The 24,301-nt window shown below is 38.9% G+C and overlaps 2 protein-coding genes across 3 annotated transcripts; both read left to right on the top strand.

Moving 5' to 3' along the window:
• The first annotated feature begins 1,288 nt into the window (after positions 1-1,288).
• hdac3 (histone deacetylase 3) lies at positions 1,289-11,020 on the top strand. 2 transcript variants are annotated; one of them, XM_044040366.1, is made up of 15 exons: positions 1,289-1,370; positions 5,418-5,500; positions 5,708-5,850; positions 6,193-6,274; positions 6,529-6,585; positions 6,674-6,729; positions 6,843-6,976; positions 7,560-7,640; positions 7,729-7,802; positions 7,902-7,966; positions 8,232-8,321; positions 9,157-9,215; positions 9,352-9,431; positions 9,665-9,822; positions 9,925-11,020. In XM_044040366.1, exons 2-15 carry the CDS (start codon positions 5,432-5,434, stop codon positions 9,992-9,994), a joined length of 1,218 nt encoding a protein of 405 aa, XP_043896301.1. In that variant the 5' UTR covers positions 1,289-1,370; positions 5,418-5,431; the 3' UTR covers positions 9,995-11,020. The 2 variants fall into 2 exon arrangements, with proteins under 2 accessions (XP_043896301.1, XP_043896300.1); XM_044040365.1 differs by lacking the exon at positions 1,289-1,370 and adding an exon at positions 4,330-4,538.
• Positions 11,021-13,175: 2,155 nt separating this feature from the next.
• cdhr2 (cadherin related family member 2) lies at positions 13,176-24,234 on the top strand. Its single transcript, XM_044039992.1, has 31 exons — positions 13,176-13,259; positions 14,184-14,240; positions 14,320-14,379; positions 14,467-14,600; positions 14,697-14,744; positions 14,821-14,907; positions 15,031-15,120; positions 15,206-15,328; positions 15,811-15,957; positions 16,143-16,218; positions 16,304-16,413; positions 16,569-16,790; positions 16,868-17,017; positions 18,019-18,180; positions 18,291-18,352; positions 18,458-18,701; positions 19,070-19,309; positions 19,394-19,457; positions 19,549-20,139; positions 20,225-20,296; positions 20,385-20,434; positions 20,521-20,672; positions 20,959-21,055; positions 21,155-21,243; positions 21,329-21,400; positions 21,681-21,816; positions 22,400-22,521; positions 22,627-22,740; positions 22,822-22,905; positions 23,238-23,301; positions 23,380-24,234. Exons 2-31 carry the CDS (start codon positions 14,186-14,188, stop codon positions 23,536-23,538), a joined length of 3,876 nt encoding a protein of 1,291 aa, XP_043895927.1. The 5' UTR covers positions 13,176-13,259; positions 14,184-14,185; the 3' UTR covers positions 23,539-24,234.
• The last annotated feature ends 67 nt before the right edge of the window (positions 24,235-24,301 follow it).

The raw sequence follows: 24,301 nt of genomic DNA, 5'->3' as shown, positions 1-24,301 counted from the left end.
TGTTTGCATGACAACTCTCACACTTTTACAGCGCATCTGTCTATCTCTGGACAGACTCTTGTGACGCTTGTGTATTTATAATATTTAATCGATCATTTATTACGAGAGTGGTTTGAAGAGTACTTTATTCTCAGCCTGCAGAGGTCACATATAGATGAATCCTGTCTCTGTTGGCAAAATTTAAACAGTTGAAGTTTTTCCATTGAACACTCATAGTAAAAATGAAAGGAAATTAGTGACTTTTACAGAATATCTTTTAAACTGTGTTTCTTTTAGCATCACTCCTATCTATAGATTATTGTGGTTATTATACTATTTTTCTTTTTCTCCCCTGTTCATTCCAGACAAAGCAAATTATTCTTCATTCACAGTAATGCCCTAGAATCACCTAGAATCCAAATGTTGTTGATATAGCTCAAGTGGATACTGTTATAGTCTGTCTTCCATCAGGTCATCTGGTCAAGCAGCATATTATTATCATGCATGCGGTTAGATTTATTACCTATAGCTGTCATAGTAAGTATGCAAAGGAGGAAATGAGGATCTGGTATGTCTGCTACATGGTAGGCTGGAGGACTTGATATGCCATAGAGTCACTATGCTAATATAGAAATAAATCCTGAACTGGATGAAATTAACATTTAACCAATATTGTGTTAGAGAAACAAACCTGTGACATTAAAGTGCACATATGTAAATGTGCATGAGTAGCTCCACCAAATATTATCTTGATGTGGAAAAAAATTCTAGCAAATTGCAATTGCTAAGCATCAAATGGCGCGCACACAAAGTCGGACGGTGATGAAAGAGGAGCTTGACTCATTGACAAGATGGCCTTGTGGAAGTAGTTAGCATTTGGAATACGGAGTTCTTGTGAACTTTGGGAGAATGAACTTGTATCATCATGAAAGAGATGATCTACAGCATATATGACACTCATCAATCAACATCTTCACTGTGTCTTTATACTGTAGAAGAAAGGAAAATCTTTTATTCAGTTGTAGATGGGTCCCCCTCACTCTTGCTGGTAGGTGGCGGTCTCCTTACTGGGGACCTGGACGAAAAGGTGTGCCCGGGATGGTTCAGCCCCTGTCCGTGGTCCTGTGATTCCGTATCGTCCAGGGGTTGATCCTGGAGACACTTGACTTTTGTCTCTCTCTCTTTCTCTCCTGCCCCCCTCCCTCCATCATATAAATTACATGGGAGTTTGTGTGTGCTTTTAACCCTTTCGCTTGTTTATATTTTAAATAATAATCTTAATTCTTTTGTAAAGGAGGAGCTGCACCTGAGACAGTAGAAAGGTACATGCTGGAAAGCTAAATTCGTATTCACCGTACCTGATACAGGAGGCCAAGAAGAGGAACTTAAAGGTAAGAACTATTTTGTTGCTTTATTACTGACTCACCTAATCTCTGGATTTAAGGAAGATGTGAGATGACAGACTGTGTTACTGGTGTATGAATGCACTTATGTCTGCACATGCCCGTGCTATGCATGTTGTGTTTGAAATGTTAAGTGAATCTGACACCAAAGCCAACTAAAGCCATCTCGATTCTTGAAAATGCCTGAAGGTTTGAATGGGGACATGGTTGGTTGTTTACCTTCACATGCTGGACTGAGGATAGTGTGTCACATGCTCACCTGCAGTTGAACACACTTCGTGCTGTACCTATAATATCAGAAATACATCATAAATCATACAGAAAGCATTCAATCCGAAGAAAGGTTGCCATTTAGCTGCAAGCAGAGCAGCATGGAGGTGAGTCAAGATCGGTGAGAAAGAAAGAAAGCGGTAACTCCGACATACATTAAACATGAAACAGCCGACAAGCCAATACACATCCGTGGAGGAGGTGAGGCCGCGTGTTGCTCTGTGAATTACAATCCATACCAGCGTCTTTATCACACCCTCTCTCTCTTTTACACACATGCAAAAACGAAATTCCATGTTTGCAGTAACTTCAGAAAGAAGCATGTTTTGAAAACAAGGCAGCGCAACCTTTGCTGCTTCTATTCGACCCCCATGTCAATAATTCAGCATTCCCATAAATAATCCCATGGCTCTGTTGTACTTGCAGCATCACTCCCAGTAGCCCTTATGGTGGAATGTAAATGCAAATGTATCATTAAAGCATTATATTCTACAGACAGACAGGGAATCAGCAGAATGTGGGTGGTGAAAAAGGTTGATGTTATCTTTAAATGTTATATATAAAGTAATAATGTCGTACATACACAACTATAGATCTGTAGCTTTTTTCAATTTTATAAATGAAACCCTCACAGCCTCTTGTCTAGCCTGCATACATAAGGATTTGCTCATAGGCATGTTGAGCACATCTGATATGACTCTCTCTGACTCACACACACAATAGGTATGTGTGTGTGTGTGTGTGTGTGTTTTTAACTCTCTGAGTATTAAATCCTCTGGATGAAAGGTAACATGTCTGCTTTGTGTTGTCCACCTTTCACCTTCTTTCCACTGCCACGTGTATAAAGTCTGGTTTCCATCATTTTATGATCTGGAAAATTCTGTAAGGTCTATGGAAAAATCTCCAGCAATATCTTGTTCACAGGTTTGAACCAACAGGTGTTTTAAAAATATATGCAGGCTGATTTCATGCTCATCATCTGCTCCTGCAGTTAGAGTTAGAGGCACATCAATGCAACACAATAGGGATGATAATCACTCAAAGCATGAATTTGAATCAATGTTCGCATCCACCTAACAACAGAATTGTTTCTGTGCTGCATTTTCCAGGTCGTGGTGACAGGATGAAACAAAACATTATAAAATAATAAAAATACTACACAATTCAGTCACTGGGACTTTAAAATGTAAATTAATTAATTAGTTGTGTACCACTTTATCCTACACATGAGTGTTGCAGGGGAGCTGCAGCCACCCTGGATATAAACTGTTTCAGCATGGTGATTCTGTCATGATGCACTGTTGGAAGAAGGAGTTATTTCACCTGAAGGAGGCTGGAAGTCCTGGGTCATAGGTCAATTTTCCTCACAACTGTTATTTGTTAGATTATGGAAAGGATGGTTACTGACCGATAAGAGCACAGACTGGAGCAAAGTGGGTATTCCTCTCTTGCTCAGAATGGGTTTAAACTGGCCGAGGGACTATGGAATCTGTTTTGATGATTAGTCATCAAGCTTTTCAAGAATTTGTGGCAGAATTTTTTACTGGATTCAATATTTTTCCAAGACTGTAATTATAGATAATAAGACGCTGCAGAGGTGTGCTATTACTCTTCTCGCGGGTGTCTAGTGCAGAGGTCTGCAACCTGTGGCTCTAGAGCCACATGTGGCTCTTCAGCCCCCCTGCAGTGGCACCCTGTAGCTTCAAAAGAAGATTTTTGTATTTCAAAGTGAACACCTCACATAGAGAGGTGATAAATAAAAGTGTTTTAATATTTCATCAACCAAAAATGTGTATCACAAATAAAGGAAGCACAAAAATAGGTCTGTGTTTTAGTACGAAATAGGCCTCCAGAGTATTTTTTTGTAGTTTTATTTTTTTGTAGTTCTTAAATTTCACAAATGCAGCAAACTTTAGTTTTTATATTTATAAAAATGTATGCATGATGTCATCTAAAATTGTTTTTGGGTTAAATCGGTTTAACGGCTCCAGATGAATTATATTTGGGTGGAGAGGGGTCAAAAATGGCTCTTCTGATACTAAAGAGTTTTTTTTATTTTTTTTATTGTTAAATAAGAACAATATCTAGTAAGGAGATATTGAAAAAAGAAGACCAATATAGTAATATTCATTGACATCTTGCCACATTTGTGTCCTACAGGACATCCTCACAACAGGACACCAAATAAAATGCTTGAAATTTAAATTATTGTTTGAAATTTTAAGGATCATCTGAATATATCTGAATAGGTCCAATTTTGAGTTATTTTAATACAGGCAGAATATTTGAATAAATAGATGTTGTGAACATTACTAAGATCTTATGATATCTTTTATTTACTGAAGATTTATTGTTTAATGATTTAGTAATACCAACAGACTGCTTCATATGGATAAGGGGAGAACTGTCATTTATTTTGTTGTGTATGTTTTGATTCACTGTCGTTTTTATGTAGGAGAGAGGAGAGTTTTACTTGTTTCAACTAAAAATCAAATGTGGGAGATGTGGACCTTTAGAGATTAGGCTCTAAAATGACTGTAGGTGTGAGTGTGAGAGTGGATGGTTGTTTGTCTGTATGGACCCTGTGAGTGCTGCCTGTGCTTTCTTAAAATGTCGGTATTATGACTCGATGAGGGAGTTGTACTTCCGCACCAGTGGGAGGCAGTAATGCATGGAACGTGGCGACTCTGCCGGTAAGTACAGAAGAAGAAAACACAGACGGCACTGTTTTTACTATGGCGGGTTTCTGCTAAGTGCAGAAAAATGCGAGTCTTTTAGCTTTAAGCGCACAATTTTTCAAAGGAAGGAAAGCCAGAGGATACTTTTACACAATGAACAACAGAACATCTTATTTTTATGACCCAGACGTGGGTAACTTTCATTACGGTGAGTTTGGCGGTCGTAGTGAACAGGCCTACAAAGGGAATGATGCCAATATAAGCTAGCTACATGCTAACCACCTCAGGGTTGTGTTTTACTTTTACATGAAATATTCAGTGCATCTCAGTGCGCTATACAAAGTTTGGTTTGCTCGTTATCTTTACAATCCCGCCTTATATTCACAGCTTAATGTATGTGTATACATGTTAGAGTAGCGGTTTGCTTAGCCTGCTAACTTGACGCTTCATGCTCTCATCTGCATTGACATGTATTATAATGTCTGTCTGATTGTTTAAATTAAGTGTAAATTAAATTCCTGTGCATATTATCTCTAGTCAGATGCTGTAACGTTAAAAAAAATACACACGAAAAGCTGAAGAGCTAAAGTTAATTATGCATGTAACACTGTAAGACTGTTATTGCAAGTGTATGAGCCATGTATAGCGTATTCTTTCTGTGGAATATTTTCTAGTATCTGTGATTTTATAGCTTCTTAAATGTGAATCTTTTCTGGTTTCTTTGCTCCACATAACAAATAAATCATTAGAAAAAAAATCGTTTTTGGTTTGTGGACAAAACAAGACATTTGTCAACATCATCATTTCCAGGTTTTCTTGACATTTTCTGATTACACTGTTTGTCAGGAGTCAACTATTATGACAAATATATGGGCAAAAGCTCTATTTCTCTGCTTTCCGGCAGTTGAAAATGTAGGCAATATTGAATTGTCTAGATTTTGCAGGAGTGATGGTAATGAGAAGTATGCATACCAGATCCTGTCAGTGACAACAGGATGGTAACAGAAAGGTTAAAGTCCCTGTAATATGCACACAAAATGCATTTGTGTAACTGTATAGTAATGTGTTAACTGTGAATGTCTGCCAGGTTCGGGTCACCCTATGAAACCTCACCGCTTGTCTCTGACACACAGTCTGGTGCTTCACTATGGACTCTACAAGAAGATGATGGTGAGCAGTTCAGTATATACATTTTAGAGGAAGCATTCAGAGAGTTCAAATATCTGCCAATGCTACATTTCAACATATTTCAATGCTTACATCACCATCAAAATCTAATGACTCATTCCTTGTGCAATGACAGAGTTTCATCTAAATCTGTTCTTTACTTGTAGAGTTATTCTCTAAAAAATGTTTTGGTTTTTGTCTTGTTTTCAGATGTTTAAGCCATATAAAGCATCTCAGCATGACATGTGTAGGTTCCACTCCGAAGATTATATAGACTTTCTGCAGAAGGTCAGCCCCAACAACATGCAGGGCTTCACAAAATGCCTCAACACATTTAATGTGGGAGACGACTGGTGAGTACTAGTGATTCTCATGAAAAATGGTTTGTTTAAAAGAAATATCAATGTCTTGAATTGTCACAGATACATCAGTATATTGCATTGTCGTCTTATATCCCCTGGCTTCATCATCTGCTTCAGGGCATTTCATTTCCTCCACGATATTTTAATGTAAAACCTTCAATCAGTTATTTTTATGTAATTAGAACATTAGCGTCCACAGAAATATTCTTATGAGTGGCAAGACGTTAGTGTCAGACAGCTGTTTCAATGCCACTGTGCATTTCTTACACTGTGTAGTCCAGTTTATTACTAGTTACTGAGAAGAGAACTGACAAAAACAACTTCCTGTCCCAGTCCGGTGTTTCCAGGTCTTTTTGAATTCTGCTCCAGATACACAGGAGCCTCTTTACAGGGAGCCACCCAGCTCAACCACAAGGTAAGAGATACAATGCAAAACAGCTTTTGGTTCTGCCACTGTGAAAATCAAAGATTAAAAAAAGGATTGTGAAGCATTGATTTAGTACAGTTTTGTCATTATTTCTGCTGCAGCCACCTCAACTTCCTCTGCTGCTTTGAAAGTTTGCTAGTTAAAAATGTTGGTGTGAATGTGGACACAGCAGCAACATGGCTGTGGTACGACCAATGCAGTGTGACATTTGGCTGATGATGATTTTTGCCTGTCTTTTCCAGATCTGTGACATTGCCATCAATTGGGCTGGAGGTTTGCATCATGCCAAAAAATTTGAGGTAAGAATAGCATCCTGTAAAATAGTGTTAGTCCTCTCTGCCATCTGTCTCTCTGTCTTAAATAACGATCTTTGTTCTATGTTTGCAGGCGTCCGGCTTTTGCTATGTCAATGACATTGTCATCAGTATATTGGAGCTACTCAAGTAAGAACACTCTTCTGGATGAAGGCATGATAATGTTCTTGTATTTTATTCTTACTGTACAACTATCTTACACTCTGTATTTGTGTGTGTGTGTGTGTGTGTGTGTGTGACAGATACCACCCAAGGGTTTTGTACGTAGACATAGACATCCACCATGGTGACGGCGTCCAGGAAGCCTTTTACCTGACAGACCGTGTCATGACTGTGTCCTTCCACAAATATGGAAACTACTTTTTTCCAGGAACAGGTATAAGCTGTTTTAAGCGTCTAAGACAGGGGTTGCCAACTGGCTAGACAATGTCCTATACAGACCCTGATCTGTGTTCAGTAAATTATTAAAGAATTCTTATTTTTGACGTGGCTTCTATTTTAAGAGTTGCAGCTTTTCTAGACTTCATGGCACTGGTTTAGCACATGAGGAAACTCGCAGGCCAATTGCATTGGAGTGCGATCACCATGTGATCTAACTCCTTTCTAAAAAAAGAAAGGTAAACATATGCTCCGACACCATTGCACTCATTAAAAGTAGCAATGTGAAACGCCATTATTGATGGAGGTGTTTTATATATGTGTTTGTAATGTTTTTGAATTGTGTTTTATTTGACTTGACAGTCAGTTGTTAATTACATGCAGACATTGATACGACGAGGCGACTTCAGTATATATCGCACTAAAACTAAATCATAACGCAAGTTAAACATTATGATGTTGCGGACATTTGAATATTAGTTGGTTCCCCCTGCTCTAAGCATAAGTCATACAAGTTATTTTTTTCTCTTAAACTTAAAACGAATATCTATTAACATAGTTTGTGCTTGTGTTATGTGAAGGTGACATGTATGAGGCGGGAGCAGAGAGCGGCCGGTACTACTGCCTCAATGTTCCTCTCAGAGATGGCATCGATGACCAGAGTGAGTTTACTAAATATAACACAATAATAGCAGTTCTGCCTGTTGGTCATAGTATGAACTACATTCAACTGCTTTGTGGCCTTTTCAGGTTACAGACAGCTGTTCCAGCCACTTATTAAACAGGTGGTGGATTACTACCAGCCAACCTGCATCGTTCTACAGGTCAGTGCACAATTTGGACCTGATGCAATAATATTCTTTTGGTAAAATTAATAATTTATTAGCAGAATCTCGGTGAACATATTTTTAATGTGTTTTCAGTGTGGAGCAGATTCTCTGGGCTGTGACAGATTGGGCTGCTTCAACCTCAGTATACGAGGACACGGGTGAGTGTCTTGTTTCTAAACTCTGTTGATTGAAACAAGAAAAGTATTATTTTTTTTAAGCATGAGATGAAAACTAATTAAATTAATTTTATAGCTGTGTGTGTTATTCTTTGTAAACCTTATACTGTCTGACTGTTCATTATTTGTAACTATCATTTGTACTTTTGTCAGTATGTTCTGTCTGGGCTCATGTTAACAGCCAAGTCAGACTAATAATAGTGGGCTTTTTGTAACCTGTGCATATGTGTGGTTTTATGTCGTGCAGTGAGTGTGTGGAGTTTGTAAAGAGCTTTAGGATTCCTCTGCTGGTCCTGGGAGGAGGAGGATACACTGTGAGGAACGTGGCTCGCTGCTGGTAAGTCTGATACACAGACCGGACACATGAAAGTTCCCATTAATCCCATTAGTCGAAGCCAATGGTGGCCCGTCCATAGAGGGCGCTAGGGCGCACCATACACCATACTGTCACAGCAAGAGACAATACTCTGTGTGTGTCTCTCTCGGCTCCGAACAGAGCGTCATGTCTGATCTCCAATTGATCGTGTCAGTTTTAATTCTTTTAATTGAAAAAATGCCCTCAAAAAAGTTTTTATCACCAGCCGCCACTGGTTGAAGCTCTGCATAATTGTGTTGAAAAAAAACTTTGGAGGCAGTTGTTGCATATATTGGCTTCTACAGCAACCATTAGAGATGAAAGTGCTTAACACACACACGCCAGGAATGACAGCGAGTCAGTCTTGACAACAGCCTGCTAATTGCAATTTTCCTGACAAATATTGTGATTGCGATTTAAATTTGTGACAGTATTCACCGTGTTTAGGATCGAGCTTGACTGCTTTAGAACATCAAATACTAACCACTTTAGACTCTAATGCTTTGTCTAATGTTGCCCTGCTCAAACACACCTGATTCAGAGAAACAGCTCATTACCATATATTTCGTTGTGCAATTTCGGTTGTATCATGACAATAAAGATGATTTCTTTTCAGTTCCTTTCATCTCCTCTAGTAGATAGTGGAATTTCTATTGGGTGTTAAAAGATTGACAATTGCAAAATTGGTACTGGTGATGTGTTATCACAACATCAAAGCTGTTTAACAGGAATAAAATGGACATATTAATATACAGTTACAGGCCATACAATTTCATTTCATATTATTTTTGTTGATTTCTGTGCTGTTGTGTTGTAGGACGTTTGAGACGTCCCTGTTAGTGGATGAATCCATCAGCGATGAGCTGCCTTATAGCGGTGAGTTGTACTTAAATAAATCTGTATGTTACATGCTGTATACATCAAGCTATGCTACACCTAAGTGTTTTGTTCACTTTGTAGACGTGAGTTAGCAGTGATTTTATTTTATTTTTGTCTCCCCATGCTCCTCCAGAGTATTTTGAATACTTTGCACCAGACTTCACATTGCATCCTGATGTCAGCACCAGGATAGAAAACCAGAACTCCAGACAGGTAAAGTGACATCACTCTCTAGAGATGTGACAGTGTTACTATGGTTACAATGCTTCTTTAAATGGTCCCTACTCTCTTAGTGTGAAATACTGATGTGGATCCCTTATATTCAGCTTGTTAAGTTTTTGGTATTCAATGCTGATTGGTTTTTGTTGGGTTTGAAGATGTGAGGATACTGCTGTAGCACCTCAGCTGTGCAGTTGTATGAACTGTGTGTGTGTGTGTTTGTGCAGTATATGGAGCAGATCCGCCACACTGTGTTTGAGAATTTGAAGATGTTGAACCATGCACCCAGCGTCCAGATTCACGACGTTCCCTCTGACATACTGAGCTACGAACGAATCGATGAGCAGGACCCCGAAGAGAGGGGGCCGGAGGAAAACTACACCAGGTCAGTGTTCCTGCATGGGACTGAAAAAGAGTGCAGTGGTTTGCAGCATTACTTCAGTATTTTAAATCTTCTAACCGTCTCTCATTGTTATCACTTCCACAGACCAGAGGCAGCAAATGAGTTTTATGACGGCGAACATGACAACGACAAAGAGAGTGATGTAGAAATTTGACCCAAAAGAATGGAGAGAAATGGAGTTTGCTTGCTGTCTTGTGTTTGTCTCACCTGCAGTCGTCAAGCATCACGTAAAAAAAAACATAAAGACCTTAAGGCATTTCCTCTCTTTCTGACACGGCTGCCTCCTCATAACAAACTGTCAGGTTTGCAACTGAGTCTGTTTTCAGACACATTTTTTTACGGTTTGAATCGACTCACACAGAAGTCTATGTTTTCATATTTACAGACACAGACAAATGCAGCTGCGTTATTTCCATTCATATAAATAGAGATTTCTGGTTAAAATCAAAGTTGACCAACAAGGATTTTATAATGTCTTTTTTTCCACTTGTAATCACTTAGATGCTTTTGAAATGGGGAAAATATCAATGGCATCACTTTTTTTTTTTTAAACTATTTTAGTCAACTTCATGTAAATTCCAAGCAGCCTTACATTTTCAATAGAAAATGAAAGCGTTGAACACATATTGACCAGTAGAGATGTTTCACGAGTAATGAGGTGTCATTTTACTCCGATTCTCATCTGGGAACCACTATGATTTTGTTTTAATCACTATTCATTTACCTTATAGCTCTGAACTGTCAACCCCTCATAGAGAATGGCATTTTTCACCACTTTGGCACAGATTTGGATTTCTATAGGTGAACATTGGTAAATGAGGTGACTGACTTGGATCGAATACAAACAGCAACTACTACGTTTCATTCCTTTCTCTGCTCATTTGTGTATATATATGTATGTATGTTTGTACTGTGAGTGTGTGTTTATAATGTAGAAGAGGAATAGAGGTGACGTGGGTGGTACTTTGGCAGTGAAGTTGTTTGTACACAAGGAGGTAGTTGTCTTCAAATACCAGTGACAGTCAGACTGTGTTTGATGCTGTTGTACAAACACTTGGTACCATCTCACACCTCCGGTCCTCTTTTAGCCAAAAACAGAACTAATGTGATTTTTGATATTGTTGTCTCCAACCCTTTTTCTTTTTTTTTTATAAATAAAAAAACACAAAATAACAATTCACATACTGTACTGTGTTTTCAGTGTTGAGTATTCAAACATAGCCAGTAAAGCACAGCTCGAACCCTGTCGTGCAAGAGTGTAATTTATTAATTTGTGCCGTCAGCTCACGAATAAAAGCGTATCAGGAGGAAAGCGAAGGTCACACAGACTTTATTACTCATCCACCCTGTGATATATCAGGATCAGAAATATTTTATTGATCCTCTGGGTTAATTGCTTTTGTTACAGCTACACAAACCAAGAACAGGAAATAACAGAGATTCACAGCCTCTACTAAGATACTATGAACAAAGAAATACTACATTAAAAGAATAAAAATGTATAATACATAGTAGTCAAGTACCTTTTTTGTATCTTGCGTGGCTGTGGCGCAAACGATCACCTTTATAAAACATGATGATATGTAACCTTCAATCTCGCCTTGCAGCAAGAAGACCTGGGTTCGAGCCCTGGTTGGAACAAGGACCTTTCTGCATGGAGTTTGCATGTTCTCCCCATGTGTGCGTGGGTTCTCTCCGGGTTCTCCGGCTTCCTCCAACATGCAATGTGGGGATTAGGTAAATTGGACACCCTAAATTGACCCAAGGTGTGAGTTTGAGAGTGAATGTCTCTGTCTCTATGTGTGTGTGGCCCTGCGATGGACTGGCAAACTGTCCAGGGTGTACCCCGCCTATCGCCCGATGTAGCCAAGTTTGGCACAGCACCCCTCGCGACCCTCTGGTGGAGGATAAAGCAGTAGATGATGGATGGATGGATGTTTAGTTTTACTTGTGCGAGGGAACGAGTTTCCATGGAATTATCCAGTGAAGTCAGCTTATTTCTGTGGAGCAGAGCAGGAGTCCACTGGGACTACTACTCAATGTACATCAGTACATTGAGTAGAATTAACATTTCATTTAATAGGTCATTACATTTAAATTAAAGTTAACATAAGAATCTGTTTCCCCGAATGTCTTTGGCAAAGTTATATCATGTTCCACTCATTTATACTGCAGTCTGATGACTGGTGTGTTCAAAGTTGTAAACCAAAGTCTATTTGGATACAGTCATTGGACTTATTTTTTGAATGTTATCAATAATTCCATCATTTTTAGTTATCAATACATAAATTAGCTTCATTGACCAACTTACACGCACTGAAGGGGACACAGATCCTTAAATTCACATTTCATGTTTCAGATTTTTAGGAACCAAATTGGCTCTGTTTGTCTTGTTTCAGGCTTCTGTTGATCACTGCCTTTTCCTCCAGTGCCAACATTTGGGGCCAGATTCTGTTCATTACGGAGCCTCTTCATTAACGTCCTGTCAGCACGCAGGTCATTTTCAGCTGTCAATCATATCATTACTATGGCAACATTAAAATGACCAGCGTGTAAAATGTAGAGGGTTGTATTTGCAGAAATTGAATGTACTGCCCCTAAGTGTATATTTACTTTAAAATAAGAATGTTTTATGTACTTAATACAGAGGCCTTCCTTTACCTTTAGCACTGCCATGTTTCCACAGCAGCCCAACGAACAAACTAGTGAGAGCATGTTCACATTTTGATCACATTCACATTTTATTTGTCAAACCTGGAGAAGAAATAATACACTGGTCAGAGTAAAGAGGATGAGTGCATTGTTTTTGTTTTGAGCCCAAATATGAATGAAGCCAGCAGATAAAAGAGAGTCATTTGTGTAAAGCCCTTTAATTAGAGGGGCCTCATTAGAGAGGTGCATCAGGGAGAAAAGGCCGCGGATCACGTTTGGTTTTCTCAATGGAAGCATAGACAGTGCTGTTGTTGCTGTACACAACAAAAGCTCTAATTCAGTCAGGAGAGCAGTTCACATGCCACTGGGGTAGGACACTGGTGTTCCTGTTTGGCATGATGCCCTGTGATCCTGGTGACAGGACTGGCCAGCCAATAATGTGCTCAGGAGTTTGTTACATTTCTTTTTTTTACTCCACAGCCTGAAAGAGTCCTCATGTATCGCCGTATGAGAGCGGAGCAGTGGTGATACAAAGTAAACCTGTATTGTCAGTAAGATGCTATTGTGTGTTTCATGTAACAAAAAAAGGCACAAGGAGTAGAGCTAGAAGAGGAGAGGAGTCTTACTGATAGGACATTCTATCATGCGCACATATGTGTTAATCATTCATGTTTACAACTGCGTGACGGTAATCACTGGGAGGAAACACAAGCCAAAGGTCGGATCCTGACATCAGTGGAAGGAAAGCTTCACTGTGGATTTGTCTGGTAAGTCTGTTGTGTTTTCAATTAGACATTTTGCATTTCAACTGTCAGTATTTTGTGACTTGTTGACAAACAAACGTAAAAAAGTCATGTCATTATACTGAATTTTTTTACATTAACACAGGTAACTGGTTTTATTGATGTGAGTGTCTTGAATCTCTTTGTGTCTGCCTGCGTAGAATCCCATTCCAGTTATCTTTGTGACTCGTGTGGCAAAACGGCAAAAATGTCCTGATCTTTTACTTTTATTTATTAAACAAGAGAAAGTGTGAATGAATTTATAATATAGTAATTAAAACGAATTCTGATTGCTAAACATTCTCATGTGCATCGATGTAATATTACTTCGGTTACCACGCTATTATTACTCTTATTATCAAGGTGGGAATTGCATTAAAAAGTAAATTTATATATATTTAAAAAAAATAAAAAATACAATACTATTACCATGCTGGTGCTGAACTGTAATGATAACTGTCATAAAATAGGAAATTATATTTAAATAGGTATTAAATGAACCTCTGGTTAAAGAATCAAACAGGGAGCTGACACTGCTTTCCCTTCCTTAAATAAAACTTTTACCCGCGTTGTCCACTCAGTGACGGAGCATCCTGATCCTAGCTGGCATTTTTACAACCTGCTCTGATGCTGCTAATCTGGATGCAGTTGAAAGTGCAATATACTGTTAAATTTCAACCCAAAACAAATAAAAAAAAAAGGATTTACGGATCATTTTTACTGTTTAGCAATGAAAAAGCAAGTTAGATCTTAAAATGGTTGTGATGATATTGGTGCGTTTCCCATGGGAATACAATTGAATAATAATAATAATAACAATAATAAATCAACATACAATGAAAGAAATATCAACCAAACAGCAGCATAATCATCACTGTGTCAACTTTATTCATTTCTTTATGTTCACAGACATGGGGGCCATCACAGGAAGTATTCTACTCCTGTGTCTTATCTTCATAACCCCTGGTGACTATTTATTTATTTTTTATATTTGCATCATTATGTCTTAAATACACTATTTAATACTCAAATACTGTTTCTCCAGCAAATACTGTTCCAGTGATCAACCAAGACACTTACGAAGTCTGTGGAGACACCCCTCTAGGTAAAAAAAAATGAATTATAAAATTACTTTTATAATAATATGTCTCACACAGTTGTATTACACGTTCCACCAATGTTGTTTTCACAGGTGCCTATGCATTTACTGTACAAGCAACAAGCACAGAGGGTCAACCACTGACTTATACCTTCGGTGCGTCCGATTACTTGAAAGGTGACAGTCGCACTGGGGTTGTGACAACCAAGCTGGAAATATATCTTGCGGTATGGTCACAGTGAAGCAAAAACCTTTCATTTTTTAACATCAACAAACAAACAAACGTGTTTCATCAGTTTGTTTACTTTCTTTCTTAAATGCAGGGTACTACAATTCTGTTTCCTGTTACTGTTTCTGATGCTTCTGGTGAAGTAAGTGACATCTAATTTAATGTTCATCATCTATTTTAGATCAGTTTGGTTCATTGTAAAATGCAATGTCTTTCAGATAACTAAGACATTAAGAGTTTTAGTAAGACGGGCCAACAACTACAAACCCATATTCCAGGGGTCATATGATGTTGAGATTGCAGAGGTAGGTCAAATATGAGTTAATATTTAACAGTTTTATACACTGTTATAATGAGGCTTCTGTTATATATCTTACACACTGGTCAGTGCTCAGAGACATTTATTTTGTTCCCATTTCATTCACCAGAATACACCTGTAGGTACATCTCTGTTTAAGGTGTTGGCTATAGATGAAGACAGTGGTATTCCTGGTGTTATTCGCTACAGCATTGATGAAGTAAGTTTTCTAAATATAAGTATATTATTACTATTATATTCTGATGTTCTAGTAAAATTACTAAAGCCACTGCTCTGTTTTGTAGGTGATTCCAAATGATGGATTCGGTCTGTTCACTATTGCAGACATAACTGGTATAGTCACATTAGCAGGAAATCTGAGTTTCACGTCGCTGAGCACCTTCTATCGACTTAAGATTAACGCTACTGTAAGTACCGTGCAAGTGGTGTTTTTTGTTTTATTAATAAAAACGTAAAGTTTAAATATGCAAACGCACTGTACCTCCATGTTACTTCACATTTCCTTCACAGTGTCATTGTACACATCAATCATGGAAAGCACAGTGCACCATTTACAGCCACATAATTCAGTGTCGTTATTGCCACACAGTAAATGAACCCATTTCACATGTAGTGCAAATTTACCCTTAATTTGAAAGGCTCTTTAAATTCAAATGAATTCTTTTAAGACATATATGTGATTTACTTCACTCCATATTGCAATTAATACATCTTTCCTGTATGTAAATATAATTTTTCATATTTTATTGCTCTATGTGCTTCAGTGATTCTTTCATGCACCCATTTTATGAATTACATGTCAAATTTAAATAAGAATTTGAATGAAATGCTATTACTAATAACTTGATGAATAGATTCTCATTCAAGCATCAACTTTACATGATTTCAGGATGGTGGAGGCCAGTGTCATTTTAATTATATAAACTACAACTCAAATGTGGTTTATTCCTTCGTTTCGGTGAAGGATGTCCCAGACATCAACCCACAGTTCATCGGTGTTCCCTACATAGGGAGTGTTATGGAAAATACTCCAGTGGTGAGTGCTTTTTTCAGTGTTGTTACCATTTGTGCTCTTGCCATTACATGTCACTAAATGTTATTTACTGGCTCTTTAATGAATTGAATTGAGAAAATATGTTTTCATTTCATCAAAATCTCACACAAACTGACAAACCAATTTTTCCAAATAGCAGAAAATATAATTGTTTTTATATTTGACAGGACTCGACTGTGTTTAAAGTGAATGCCATAGACCCAGACATAGGAGTCAGTGATGTTATCCACTATAGCATTGAAGGTCAGACTCGACAACTTGCAGATAATTTATGGTTTGCACTGATGAAATAAAAAACAAAACAAAAAATCACCACTTTGTTTTACAGATTCAACGGTAGAGGGTCTGTTCAGAATCTCAAGAACTGATGGCGTCATATCTGTGATGTCAGCAATTGACAGAGAAGTTGTTGGTGATACCATTAGCCTGACTGTAAAGGTACAGTTGTTTTTCTCCCTTCTGTTGTTACTGTTGTAGTAATAGTTTTACAGTGAGTAAAACAATGTGTGGGGTTTTACTCCTTTTGTCCATGTAGTTTTGTTTTAATATATCATTTTTTTGATAAAACTATTTCATTGGTAATCTTCTTTTAGGCCACAGAGTCTAAACTAAACATCCATGGGTTACATGGCAGCACCACAGCAAATGTATCGATCAACATCCTCGACGCCAATGACAACAGGCCGGAGTTTTACAAGTGTGGAGGCTCAGGAGACGAGCGCTCCTGTGAGAAGGCGACTTCCTTCACAGGAGAGGTCACTGAGCACTGGCTGGGGTCTATTTCCATCAACATGACAGTCAAAGATCCAGACAGGGTAAGAAAATATGATAATAAAGTTTTCCCCTAATGTGTGCGTGATTGTGGATCGAGCATGAATCTCCTCTATTACAGTTTTCCCGCACTAATCTAAAACTGGAGGGAGCTGACAAAGACGTTTTTACTGTGGCGCCTGATCACATCACATCAGAGAGCATTGTTCAGCTCCTGGTCAAGCAGCCCCAATTACTGGACTTTGAAGTGACACAGCAAATGGTTGTACAGGTAAGAAGTAAAGATAAAAATAGGCTGTGAGTCTGTTGAAGTAATTAAGGATTGAGCCGATTCCGTTCCGATTTGTATCGTTCCAAAACTGGTCCAAATCACTGGATGGTAGATTAAAAAAGAATAAGATGAAGTCCCCAATATCATCCTAAACATCTTATGTATCTTAGAAATGCTTCGGGTTGAGTCGGTTTGTGTGTGCTTTTTAAAGTAATTTTAAAAATGTGTAATCTTATTTTTACTTAAGTATGTTTTTTTGGAAGTGCTGTACTTCACTACGTATTACATCACATCCGCAGCGGAGTAAAAAAATGTTGGCCTGAAATAATAAAATAAATATAACCACGCACTGGAAACTTTGGCAGTGAACAATGAGGACAGATGAACGATGAGGACAGGTGAATGACGAGGACAGGTGAATGACGAGGACAGGTGGACAATGAGGACATGTGAATGGCGAGGACAGATGAACAATGAGGACAGCTGAGGACAGGTGAATGGACGAGGACAGGTCAACAATGAGGAGATGTGAATGATGAGGACAGGTGAATGACGAGGACAGATGAACGATGAGGACAGCTGAACGACGAGGACAGGTGAATGATGAGGACAGGTGAATGACGAGGACAGGTGAATAACGAGTGAGTGCGAAAGTTAAATCATTTGTGACCTTTGACCCATTTTGACTGATACATTGTGTTTACATATTTTATTTTGTCAGCCCTTTAATTTGTAAAGTTTTAATTTTAAACAAGCTACTTTTTTTACTTTAACTTGAGTACATTTTTTATCAAAATAGTGGTACTTTGAATGTTTCAGTACTCTTTCCACCTCTGTATGTATACACATTTTGTATAAAACTGTATTGGACCAGTTTTGGAAGATACTCAGACTGTGACCCCGAGTAATAATACTAAGTAATATATCTTTTCTCACTTGTTTGTCATATTAGTGATATTTCTAACCAGTCACAACAAGTCTTTTGCTTGTGTCACATGCAGGTGGTCGCCACAGATGAAGATCAATCCAGCTTCCACTCCACTGCAACAGTCACGATCACCATCAAGGACAGTAATGACAACAGCCCCAAGTTCCCAAAAGACACATACAAGCTGACTGTTGCTGAACACTCTGCTGTTGGGACCCTAGTGAAAACCATCACTGTATGTAGTTAATTATTATTCATATTCACACAGTTTGAAATGATCTGCAACAAAAAAAAAATGTATTGGTGCGCCTCCAGACAAACATTAATATTGTTTTTGTTTCTTAGGCTGAGGATCCTGACACAATGGATAAAGACAAGATCACTTACAGACTTCTTCCAAACAGCATGTTCGTTTACACTCAAACAAACATCAGTTATTTCCTTGTTGTTTGAACATGTGCCTCTTCTCCACACACACTGAGACAACACCGTTGTGTATTGCTCTTTTCCAGACTACAGTATTTCTATGTGGACCGACTTACAGGCTCAATTTATGTGCAGAACGGAACTCTGTTGGATCGCGAGGTCAGATCTCTGTATTCAGCGACTCTACAGGCCATGGACACAGATGGGAAAACTGGCACCACACAGCTGGAGATTACTGTGACGGACATCAATGACAATCGTCCGGTCTTCAACAGAGACTCTTACATGGTGTTTGTGAAAGAGGGAGAACCGATTGAGGTTAAGATAGAGGTAACATGATAGAATGATAAGACAACGCATCACATATCACATGCTCATGCACATTTCCTCAGAGTTCTGGACATAATGTGCGCAGCTAGTTAGTAGAAACTTGAGCTGTTGAGAATTCTATTAGGTGAGCCCTTTGTTAAATGTCCATGTCCCAGGCTGGTTCTTGGTGATGGTGATGCGATTGATGAAGTCAGTGCTAATTATGTGCAACTTCCCCACTTCCAAAACCCAAACTATCATTTTAACACCTGTACTTATGGAAGTTAATGTTTAAAATACATTCTGTTTAAATTCTTTGTCCACGTGAAAGGTGAGTGTATATATAAGAAATATAATTTTGCCTTGTAATCATGCTCTGATATATGCAGGCTACTGATGCAGATGACCCCGATACAATGAACAGCCAAATTGTGTATGGAATTGAGCCCAGCACGTACAGTGATAACTTTACCATCAACCCAAACACTGGTGTGCTGAAAAGCAGTGGTCCGCTGGATCTTGAGGCCCTGAACCCAGACCTGAAAGGAAGAATTGAACTCAACGTAACTGCGACTGACAAGGGAAGTCCCCCTCTGTCCGCAGTTGTCGCAGTTATTGTTAATGTAGAGGTAAGATCTGAGCAATAGATGTTAAGCCACTGCTGCTGTGTCGCTACAGATTGCTGCCACACTTAGTGTCTTCTTCTGACGCAGGATATCAATGACAACTCACCACAATTCGAGCCCCCCGCTTACAATTTTTCTGTTAAGGAAGGAGGTCTGTATTTAATAACTCACAAGTGGCTTTTCTGTGTACAGTATTGTGTGGTCAGATTTTAATTACATTTTTTTTATTCTATCAAAATCAGATGCATTTGTAGGTTTTGTTTACGCTGAGGATTTGGACCAAACAGCAGAGTTTAACCGCATCTCCTTCAGCATCATGAGCGGGAGCTTTGGCACCTTCATTATCCGCACCGATGCAGAGGAGCGGGGCTACAGGGGAACCATCCGTGTGGACCCAGACGTTGAACTGGACTATGAGAACACCCACAAGCAATTCATGCTGAAGATAGAGGCAACAGATCTGGAGCAGAAGACAGCTGTGGCGATGGTGGAGGTGAACGTATTGGATGTAAATGATGAGAGGCCCGAGCTCAAACCGATGGCGCCTGTGCAAGTCAAGGAGAACACAACCATCAGTGGGGCTGTTGGGAAGTTCACAGGGCAGGACAAAGATGGAAATCACTCGCTGGTGTACAAGTTGGAATCCATCAAATGCAGATGCAAAAGCAACAGCTCTCAGCATTGTAGCAACTGGTTTATCCTCGATCCGACAGGGGAAGTCAGACTCAACCCGGAGTACACAGTGGACTATGAAGAATGTGACCAGGTGGAGGTGGAGGCTCGGGTATTGGACGAGTACACAGAGAAGGGGGACAACCACAGTCTCACCACAGGTCAGAACTGGGTGGTTTAGATATAACAAGAATAAAAAAGTCACATGTTAAAGGCGTTGTAAAAGCAAGTTTCCATCTCTTTCAGGAAAAATGGTGATCCACATTGAAGACATCAACGATAATTCCCCGCAATTCATTCCCTCGGATTCTGTATTTTGTCAGTGCATGTCTGAGCATTTTTCCACCCTGTGTCTCGTTGAACTGAAACACTGAAACTCTGACGTGTCTCTGCTTCTCTACTTTAGTTGTGGTGTCAGAAACTGCAAGTAAAGGGACTTCGGTCGCAGGAGTCACCGTGAGTATGAAAGGACACAAATAATTCCACAAATAAGTGATGTACGGTGTCCAGATGATCCTGCATGTATCTCCTGCTGCTCTCAGGCGACAGATCGTGACACGGCGGAAAAAAACAGGCAGATTGACTTTAAAGTAACGTCAGTCAAATTTAAAGACAACAATCACACAAGTGACACGAGGATGCTGTTTGAGGCCATCACCACACAACAGAAAGATGTTTATGTCGGGATAATTCAGTGAGTAAAAACTCATTCATTCTGCTCTTATCATAACTTCTCTGTGTATTTGTTACCAATGTCGTTACTTTTTCTCAAGGATTTGAATTATGGTTAAATTAGGGTTTGGCATTAACTGGTTATGGTTAAGGTTTGGGATAAAGTATGAATGGATGCAGTGTCCTTTCAAGTAAAACAAAAACAACGAGAGACACAGCTGAAAAAGATAAAATGACCCCACAGACAGAGACTGGGCTTGTATCTCTGTGTCCATGACTGCTCTCATAGTTTCTTTTACTTCCCACAGAACCACAGAAGGTCTTGATATGTCACTGAAAGGCAAATATTTGGTAACAGTAACTGCAACTGATGGTGGCGGCCTCTTCAGCACCACAGTACTGGAGGTGAGTGCTTAGAATATAGAAGAAGACATCACCTACATCGTCTGTGTCTGTAAAACCCCAGTGTTCTGTGTTTATACCTCTGTTCTTTACATCATGCAGATATTCACAATTGATAAAACATATCAAGTTAAACTTGGGTTTACACGAAGCATGGAGGAGGTTGAACAAAATCGCAACAGCATCGTCAGGTAAGTGTTTACAGCTTGAATCTGTTCTTTTCACTGACATAACACTCCTGCCACTAAGGACTTCCTGATCTTCCTGTATTTGCAGTTCACTGATTGCCGCCACCAAGGCTACGGTGGAAGTGGTTGCAATCCAGCCTGACACTCCTGAAGAATCCAGGCATGTTGGTTTCCACATCGACTCTAGCTTTGAATCATATTATCTATATTTTCTGTGTGCATAGGCCCTAAATCATTGTTGCAAGTTAAAACTCTGCTTGTCAAAAACAACTGTTTTTGTCCACTAGGTGGTGCATGTGCACCTGAGAACAGTCATACTGCTGAGGTTATTTGATTAAAAAGTGCATGATTTTAGATTTTAAGATTAAAAAAGCCAAAAGTGCTGTTTTTAGTTTACAAAGTAGATGAGAGTATTCATTTGTTTTTCTTTCTTCTCTCAGGGCTTCCATCAGCACTATCATGGTGGCATATTTTGTCTACCCCAACGGGACAGCTCTCACATCTAATGAAGTGGAGAAGATGCTCTCTAGTCCTGACCACTATCCTGTACTGGCCGGCCTTGGCCTCATATACATTGTAAGTATACTTTTAAATTCCTCTTGGGAAGTTTTGGAGTTCAGGATTTCATTTAATCCTGAAATTTGACCAGTGAAGCCTGTCACTGCACAGAGATGCAGCCATGACACAGATTATTCCACTCCTTTGGGGGATTTGAAATAATGATCACCTATAAATTGATATTATATTACATTCTTCCAGCCTGAGCAACACATAAGTAGTTGTTATTACTTATTTGATGGATCTTATAAAATATTTTTAAAATAATTGAGTCCATTGCATTAACTGGTATATGTTATTTCTCTATGTGGATGTTTGATGTATAAGTACGCAGCTCCCTGCTTATCTAAACATATATATGTGTATATATATATGTATATATACATACTGTAAATATATATATACATATTACAAATTATTATTCAGACACAAGATGTCAGCTAATTTTAGTTTTTGTATAAAATAAATTGTTCATTTTTGTTGTTGTTATTTTTTACTTTTTTTACATTGTAGGGAAATATTTTAATCCAGAGGATAAAGTGTAAATTAAATGTTATTGATCATCAGAAAACAACAGACAGATTTCTGATTTGTGTTTCAGGGAAAGGCAACCGTGGTTGAACCAAAAAGTGAACCTGTAAAGTACATCCTGCTGGGAATAGTGGGAGGCTTCATCATTTTACTGGCTGTCCTCGTCACCTCTCTGCTGTGTACGCGCAGAAAGTAAGAACACTGATTAGGAATAAAGTTTAGGGACAGGACTATAATACAGAATGCATCCAAAAACACGGTGATACTACTGACCTGAAACCTGTGTCTGTGCAACAGCTACCAGAGGAAGCTGAAAGCCGCTAAAGCAATGAACTCTGCATCCATGGTGACGTCCAACAACCAGAAAAGTGGTCCCGTGGTACCCGGAACCAACAAGTACACCATGGAGGGGTGAGGAGACAACAGCATCTGCATTAATAAAGGAATATGAGTTCATGTATGAAAATATTTTTTGCCATTATTCTGTGACAGGGCCAATCCTGTTCTCAACCTCAACATTGACACAAACCTGGTCCTGGACTTGGATGAGGGGAGCTCAGATGTAGACAAAGTCAGGTAATGACCACCTTTCAGACTGTTGTGTTTCTCTCTGCCATCTGCTGATTGTTCCCTCACCACTGTTGGGTGAGTAAGTGGCTCACAGTAACACGCGACATCTCTCTCCTCACTATGTTAATAAACTGGGATGGTTTCCAGGTGAACAGTTTGTCACAGTCTGCTCGCTGCAGCATGTTGTGACAGAGAGGTGGCGTTCAGCTTCCATCAGTGCTGCGCGACCTGTGAAATTAAACCACAAACACTGATTGGAGTGGAAAACTGTGTCTTTGGCAGGCGACTGTAAGAATTAGGATTATTTTTGATGGATATTTTTTTCTTTCTCAATAAAGCCTCAACTCCCTCGACTACAATGACGACATGACAATTATTGGAAGGGACACAAAGCAAAACATAGTGAGTTTACAATTTTAAAATGTATACACTTATTAGAGTATTGTCAAATCATTTCACCTGCCTGTTTCTCCTTTGCAGATGTTCCAGGAGGAGGAGGAGGAGGAGGAGGAGGAGTACAGCGGTTCCCCAGAGTACATTGAGCCTCTGGGTGAAGCACTGGCCCAAAGGACACCGAAGAAAGACAAACCATATTTGGGTTTTAATAACCCTGGTTTCAACAGTACTACAGACCTGTAAAGGGAATGCTGAAGAAAGAGGCGCCAATCGTAATCGTAAGGTGGAGATATGTTGCTTCTCTTTAACCAGATTTAACCAAATATCAAATCAAACATACAGTATATTACAGAGCCAGCTCTCTCACTCCTACCCGCACTGATGAAATGTTAATGCACTTGTGTCATATGACTATTGTGTTCTTATTTACTAAAAATACATAAAACATGTTGTATATTTTATATATATAAAAAAGGCTTTTTAAATGTTGAATCGCTCTTTCCCACTGTTTTCTGTGTTAATGCTAAGTGCTTACCTCAGCTCAGCAAACTGCAGCAAAAACAATCAAAACAAATGTTCGTTTCACATATAAATAACTTTATTTTGTTCACATAATAAGCAATGGTTTTAAAAAAAAAACTGTTTGGTTTGAAGTCAGTAAATGCAGTTATGCCAACAACACACGTGCTTATAATTATTACAGCAGATGTTTCTGGAAAGAATTAAGGAAAACACAAGATATTGCATTCGGTATGAAAGTAAAAAGGTTTAACCTTTAATGATTAACATTGCTTGGGGTGTGCGATAGTTGCTGAAATAAAACATGCAGTGTGACGTCACGCGAGCAGCTGAATGACAAGATTATCTCACTGTTAACTGACATCTAAATGAATGTATCACAAGTGCAATCTATGAATAAAAGCATTGTTTTTCTTCAAATGTGGATTTCAGCCCACTCATGAAGTTAAAGCATGGTCACCATCATCACCGACACTTTCTAAATCCA

The sequence above is a fragment of the Solea senegalensis genome, linkage group LG12 (genome assembly GCF_019176455.1).
Source record: "Solea senegalensis isolate Sse05_10M linkage group LG12, IFAPA_SoseM_1, whole genome shotgun sequence".
In the NCBI taxonomy this organism is placed as follows: Eukaryota; Metazoa; Chordata; class Actinopteri; order Pleuronectiformes; family Soleidae; genus Solea; species Solea senegalensis.
Note: the sequence above shows the minus strand (reverse complement) of the source record. Positions and strands in the feature narration are given on the sequence as shown.

Excerpts from the sequence above, each read along its gene's own strand:
- hdac3 (XM_044040365.1), top strand. The coding sequence starts at position 4,484 with ATGAACAACAGAACATCTTATTTTTATGACCCAGACGTGGGTAACTTT. Across the intron at positions 5,501-5,707 it reads GACTCTACAAGAAGATGATG|ATGTTTAAGCCATATAAAGC; the intron begins GTGAGCAGTTCA and ends TCTTGTTTTCAG. Across the intron at positions 6,275-6,528 it reads CCACCCAGCTCAACCACAAG|ATCTGTGACATTGCCATCAA; the intron begins GTAAGAGATACA and ends TGTCTTTTCCAG.
- cdhr2 (XM_044039992.1), top strand. The coding sequence starts at position 14,186 with ATGGGGGCCATCACAGGAAGTATTCTACTCCTGTGTCTTATCTTCATA. Across the intron at positions 14,601-14,696 it reads AGCTGGAAATATATCTTGCG|GGTACTACAATTCTGTTTCC; the intron begins GTATGGTCACAG and ends TCTTAAATGCAG. Across the intron at positions 18,353-18,457 it reads AGACTTCTTCCAAACAGCAT|ACTACAGTATTTCTATGTGG; the intron begins GTTCGTTTACAC and ends GCTCTTTTCCAG.